At 43.2% G+C, this 6,551-nt stretch overlaps 1 protein-coding gene across 1 annotated transcript; it reads left to right on the forward strand.

The window, feature by feature from the left end:
• Positions 1 to 268: 268 nt before the first annotated feature.
• Positions 269 to 4,794, forward strand: LOC122061939 (shootin-1-like). The gene is made up of 3 exons (XM_042625522.1): positions 269 to 755; positions 952 to 1,693; positions 3,259 to 4,794. The coding sequence occupies exons 1-3, from the start codon at positions 412 to 414 to the stop codon at positions 4,357 to 4,359; spliced, it is 2,187 nt and encodes a 728-aa protein (XP_042481456.1). The 5' UTR covers positions 269 to 411; the 3' UTR covers positions 4,360 to 4,794.
• Positions 4,795 to 6,551: the final 1,757 nt, after the last annotated feature.

Here is a 6,551-nt window from a genome sequence, read left to right on the forward strand (position 1 = left end):
CAAATCAAGAGATCGTATTGGTTGGGGGAGCTCCATTGGTATTGCGCTCAAACCATCATGGTAGCACGACCACGAAGATTAGGTTTTGTTCGTGTGCCTAAACGCACCCCATAAGCTTACCGAGTGGACAAAAGGGACACATAGCAGAAGGAATTGGATAAGTTGTTAGGGACATTTGTGTAATTTGAAGGTAGTAAAGAGAGAAATCTTAAATGAGTTGCGTGCTCGAGATCGAACCCTTATATAGAGGAGAGAGTGTGAAGGAAGGGAGAGGGAAAGAGAGGAGAGAAGGGAAAAAAAAAAAAAGTGACGACTCCGAAAACGACGAGAAATCCAAAGAGAAATAAAAGGGAAAAAACCCTAGTTTTGAAATTTTTTTGGAGGAATTGCAGAAAGGTTGATGGAGAAACCATGGCGAAACCCGAAGATGTTGTGATGGAACCATGGGGGACTTGGGAGGAGTTGTTGTTGGCATGCGCCGTTAATCGTCATGGAACCAATAGCTGGGACTCTGTGGCTATGGAAATACAGAACCGAAACACTTCCCTTCGTCTGCTAACGCCACAGAACTGTAAACTGAAGTATCATGACCTTAAACGCCGGTTTATGGCGAAGGACGATAAAACTGTCGTCGGTGAAGACAAATCTGAATCTCCCGACGATAAGGATGGCGAGATTCCGTGGCTCGAAGACTTGAGAAAACTTCGAGTGGCGGAGCTTAGACGGGAGGTCCAACGATATGATGTTTCGATCGTGTAATCTCTCGTGAACAATTCTTTGATTTCGAGTGTTATCAATCTTATTTCTGTTGTTTTTTTTGTTCAAAGATCTGAATTTGAAATCAGTATCTTTTTTTTTTTTTCCTTTTTTACTTGGATGCGTACGATTAGGATCTCTTTCTCTCTCTAACTGTCTCTAAGATCTCCGAGCTTTCGTTCTGTTTTTCTCCAGTTCCTTGCAATTGAAAGTTAAGAGATTGGAGGAAGAGCGTGAGCAGAGCATAAGAGGCAAGGAAAACGGCGAACAGAAACCAGATCTGGAAAATGATTCGGATAGAGACGGAGTCAAAGAGGAGGAGCAGGAGAGAGACACAAAACCGGAGAAATCCTCGCCGGCGAACGTCGCCGAAGCATCAGTCCCCGGCGAAGAATCCGACCGTGAAAACCAGTCGTATAACGAGTCTAATTCGACTGATCCGAAGGTTGAGAATCGTAAGAACGGCGTCGTAGAGGCGGAGAAGAAACCGGAAGCGGTCGAACCAGTTCAAAAACAACTGGATCCGGTTTCCGGTGATTCGAAACATGTCGCCGAGGGGTCTTACTCTCATCACGGCAGTTCGGATACGATAGCGAAAGAGTCGACGGCCCAGCCGGTCCGGAAGTCTCCGGGAATTAATAAGGCGACGAAAGAAGGCAACTCGCCCGAGTTGTGGGAATCGGTAGCCGAGTCCAAAGGTGGCGGAGAGGAGGGCCACAAGGAGAGTAGCGACGTACAAAGCTCCGCGAGTTTGTCGAGGAAGAAACGCCGGAAGAAGGTAATTTCAGGTAGTAGCAGCGGGGAAGAACGGGAGAACGATGAGGTTTCTCCCGCCATCAAAAGGATTTCTGTTAAATCACAACCGTTGATGTCCATCCTCGAGATTATCCGGTCTCACAAATCCGGCTCCGTATTCGAACGCCGGCTCGAAAGTCAGGTATTTACAACATTACCCTTTTATTTTATTTTCTTTCCTTCTCATTTCCCTCCTATTTTGAAAATATTTAAAGATTTAAATAATTAATAATTTGGTTTATCTATGATATAGGCGAAAAATATCATCCATGATCGCTATACTATAGTCTCGACGGCGATATGGCCATCGTCGCCGTTGAGTAGGTGGGACCGCTTATGTTTGGATCAGAAGATCTCTCTAGACTCTTCAGAGAGATCAGTTTCTATAGTTGGACGGTCGGGATCACTTCAAATTAAAGTACTTGAGAGTTGAGATCGTTTCTGGACTCTACTGAAGTGGTAAAGCCCCAAAGGGGTTTTTTTGGGTGGAAAATTCGAAAAAGATTTGAACGTTCTTCATTTTCCTCTTTGTAAAGGTGGGGTAGACGATATTATATAATGACGTGCACTGAATCGTCGGATTGGAATAATATTAACAAACCATGGCGTGGAGTAAAATCGTGCTTTCTGAGGATTTCCCTGCAGGTGTTCAGAAGTCTCGACGTCTTTAAGATGAGGACGCGCGTCGGGCGCTGAGCGTTCAGAGATTCACACGCACGGTTCATCAGGAACCGGCTGTTAATAGTTGGCTGGCCGCGCTCTTTTGAATCAAAATTCACAGCTCAAAGCCCCAAAACACATTTTTATTAATGCGATCGAAAGGTGGGGGCTGGCAAGGTCCATATAACATAACTATGTGTGGCTCCAACGTTATCTTATATGTTTTAGCTTACGTGTCCAATTGTAATTGGACACAAAACTCTCAAAAATGTATGGATGGTCTCCACTTGTGACTCAATGACGAGGTGCACTTGGCGCCAGCTAAATTCAAAATTTAATTAAAATACCATTTAAAAGGTTTTTTTTATCGTGGATTTTGTGTTTGACACATGGAAGGGCCAATTGTCTAATTCAGTTTAGCAGATGATTGCTGCCACTAAATTTATTTAATTGGGATAAAACTGAGTTTGTATTGATATTGACTGATATCGATACTATAACCTTCAATATTTTTGAAAACAAAATACTTATCTTGATACGACCGATCCATAACGGATCGATACGGAGGATACCCGTACCGTATGAAGGTAGTCTTGGATCTCTTTTATGAGGTCTCCAGCTATGCTTGAGTACTTGACGGTGCACTAATTGGGTCAAAGCCTTTGCTCTTGCAGTCTCATCCATTACTGGACCCCACTGGACCTGCTTTTCTTGACTTGAGAGACCTAAGAACCCGGTCTATATGGTGGGCTTGGTTTTTATGCTACCAGGCCCAATATAATAGGCCCACTCGTCAAAGGCGCCAAATCGCCAAATGGCCAAAGGCGCCAACTGCTTTGTTCGTAAAAGTAGCGAGTGGCTGACTGCGCATACGGTTTACGCAATAAGGAGAAATCACTTTTCTGAAATGACGCAAACCGGAAAGTAACAACTAAAATTCTTTACGTCTGCCCCCACTGAACGATTAACAGTAGAAAGTTCAGAAAAACAGCAAAACCAACAGAAAAAGATCAGTTCAGATGATGGAAATTGTGTTCAACTTTGCAGGAAACTTCAGAGTACAGGAACTTAATCAAGCAACATCTAGATCTCGAGGTCGTTCAAGCGAGGTTAGAAGAAGGGCGTTACAGCAGCTGTAGTCGGAAATTCTTTCGGGATTTGCTTCTTCTCTTTAACAACGCCATCGTCTTCTTCCCCAAGAACTCTTCCGAATGGGTAGCTGCTGTTGCGCTTAGGCAGCTAGTTTCTAAGGAGCTGGCCAACAGAAATCGGAAAGTGGGTCAGCCCAAGGAAGACACAACAGCAGCTCCTGCATCCCCTGTTCCACCTCCACCTCCAGCGAAACCGAGACCGAAACCAGAACCGGAACCTCCGGATTCTCAGCTCGCGAAGCCCAAGTCTTCTGGTCCGATCGTCGCCTGCAGAAAGCGCAGCTCGATCTCCACAAAGCCATCGTCTGCTATTGTAGATAAAAAGGGAGAGCAGAAAGCTGCAGCAGAGGCCGAAGAGAAGAAAGTTTCCGATCGGAAACAATCTGACTCCTCAGCTATTGAGGAACAGAACCTCACAAGGAAGAGGACGCGAGAGAGGTCAGGCTTGGGAACTAGAAGCTCGAGAACACGAAGCAAGAGCCGCACCAACAAGAATCTAAAAGCTGGTTCAAGCCAAAACTCCTCCCCTGGTCCGAATTCTGGTTCAACCAGTAAACGATCCGCCCATGACGAAGAACCAAAGACGGAGAGAAAAAGCAACACAACAGGGGCAGTCGCTAAGAAACGAAGCGCAGCGAATTTCTTAAATAGGATGAAACGGACTTCTTCGTCTAACGGAACGCTACTGGAGTCGTTGAAAAGCTCCGTGAACAATTCTAGCAATGGCAAAGGTGGTGGTGGAGAAGCTGCGGCGGAGCAGAAGCGAGGTGGAGGTAAGAGTGACGGGCGTAAGGACCATGGTAGCCGGCAAAGCTCCGGTGGGAAACAAGCGGCGACTAATCAGAGCAGTCCTGCGAAGAGGAGTGTCGGACGACCACCGAAGAGAGCGTCGGCTCCACCGCCTCTGCCTCCACCAGCCCCATCGAAACGGACGAGAGAAACTGTACATACAGAGGTGGTGACTTCGAGGCAGTCGAGGAAACGAGCACGGAGGTGAAGATGATTTGACGATCGCCACCGTTTGAAAAATCGGGAATAAGATGGTGAATCGGATCGGAATCGTCTGCGACCGATCGCGATTGATTCGATTGGGGCCAATTCATGGTCCAAAATCTTAAATTCGGTGAGTTTTCAGATCTGAGGGCCGATTTCTAAGATCTTTTGAGACCAATTCAGATTAAAATCGGCAAGGATGAATACGATTCCTGATTACTGATTCCCGATTCCCAATTCCCGGTTCCCGGTTCCGTGTTTTGAAATCTTAATTGATATCTTCTGTAAATTATGTAGTGGTTTGGGGGTTTTAGTATTTTGTAACAATTTATCATGTTCTTTGGGAATTCCCCCTCTCAAATTGCATAATACCTTGAACCTTCTTTGGGTTCAATCTATTTATTGTTATTACATAATACATTTCTTTGGGTTCGGTCTATTTAGAAGTGTTTAAACTTCTAGTGTCTGACAACCATAGATTAATTTTACTGTTTAGGTAAGGGTGTTAACGGTGCTATTTAGATTTAATTGATTTAGTTCGATTTAGAGTGTAATAAAGAGAAATCGAATCCAAAATCTAACAGTTCCAGTTTGTAAAACCAGAACTATTTATCAAACAATTTCGAATTTCTGATTTATAAAAAGTTTTTGTTTCACGATTTTAAACAGTTTCAATCTTGGGTAAGTTTCGGATTTGAGGTAATTGGTTCATAGACTGTCCTCAGATGGAAAGAAGAGGAAATTCGAAGACAGAAGGAAGAGGTAATAGATTCATAAATGATCCTTAAATGGTTTGGTTTGTTTTGGTTTAATGGTTTTTATGCAGGTTGAAATTGACGGTTTAATGGTCAAAACTGAACCATAGCATTTAATAACCTGTTTCTTCTTGACTCGTGGTTGATTATTCCTGATTCAGATTGGAATCAATTGTGATATCGATACTTGAATCGGGTGTCACAGGCCCTGGAGATATGGCTCTGAACATTTGATTGGTCCATATTCACTCTTCCTCATCAATTGGTCCCTGTAAAATTAAATATTGCGTGTTATTAATGCAATATGAAACACTAAATCTTATCAGAGTGATAGTTACAAAGTGATTAAATTAGAACAATAAAAAAAACACATGCTTTGAAGATTTCCATACTCACCTAAGCAAAATTCAGCCTTAACAAATAGGAAAACATCCAATATCACACTTCAAATCAAACTTGTCATATCAACATCTTCAGTAGCACCTGAAATATAATTAATGTAAAAAATAAAAAAAAATTAGTAAGATAATCCAAACAATAGTACATGTAAATAGTAACAACAATGCTATTAAATGAAATTCAACTTGAAAGCTTATTACTTGATCCAATCTCCTCAAGGTATTCTAAGTTTTCTTCGACATCAATATATGTTGGTGAATGTCTTAGCCAATCCTGTGCACACACCAAGGACTCTACGATCCACGGTCTCAGTGAACTGCGAAATTGGTCTAGAATACAACCACCAGTGCTAAAAGCAAACTCTGAAGCAACTGTTGAAATGGGAATTGGTAAAATATCCCGAGCCTGCCTAGACAGACAACACAAACACAAACCGGCGGGTCATACTGGTGGGTCTAGCACCCGTCGGTAGGTCCAGAGAGAACCGGTGGGTCATACCAGTGGGTGTGGCACCTGCCGGTTGGGCCAAAAGCCTAGGACTAATGGGTCACACTGGTAGGTCCGACGACCAACCGGTACTATCCGCCGGTATTTCGCGGGTTTTGCTGGTTTCCTTCCTTTCTTCATTCCACCTCTTGGAAACCTAATAGAGTGGTACCCACTTCATTTTCCACACATTCTAAGCTTCATCCACTTGATTATTCCATGGATCTAAATCATCATGAAGATTTTGGAAAAGAAATCATACCTTAGCTTGAAAACTCCCAAAACTTGGGATCCTTTTTCCAACTCAAAATGTCACCCCAATAACTTCCAAATCTTTATTTCCCGTCTTAAATCCTTCAAGGAAATTACACAAGGGTTCTCTTATTAGTTATTACTTTGATTTGACCATACACAAGAGGGTTTCATCACATTCCAACGGTTTAGGGTGTTACTTCAAAACGCAGATCTCAAGACACCAATCACTATTCCGGTGACGAAAAGGTAAGGTGCGCCTTCGGAAATCAAGGGGAAAGCCCTCTTCCTACTCTTCTTCTTC

This window comes from Macadamia integrifolia, chromosome 14 (assembly GCF_013358625.1).
Source record: "Macadamia integrifolia cultivar HAES 741 chromosome 14, SCU_Mint_v3, whole genome shotgun sequence".
Taxonomy (NCBI): domain Eukaryota; kingdom Viridiplantae; phylum Streptophyta; class Magnoliopsida; order Proteales; family Proteaceae; genus Macadamia; species Macadamia integrifolia.

Excerpts from the sequence above, each read along its gene's own strand:
- LOC122061939 (XM_042625522.1), top strand. The coding sequence starts at position 412 with ATGGCGAAACCCGAAGATGTTGTGATGGAACCATGGGGGACTTGGGAG. Across the intron at positions 756-951 it reads CGATATGATGTTTCGATCGT|TTCCTTGCAATTGAAAGTTA; the intron begins GTAATCTCTCGT and ends GTTTTTCTCCAG. Across the intron at positions 1,694-3,258 it reads AACGCCGGCTCGAAAGTCAG|GAAACTTCAGAGTACAGGAA; the intron begins GTATTTACAACA and ends TCAACTTTGCAG.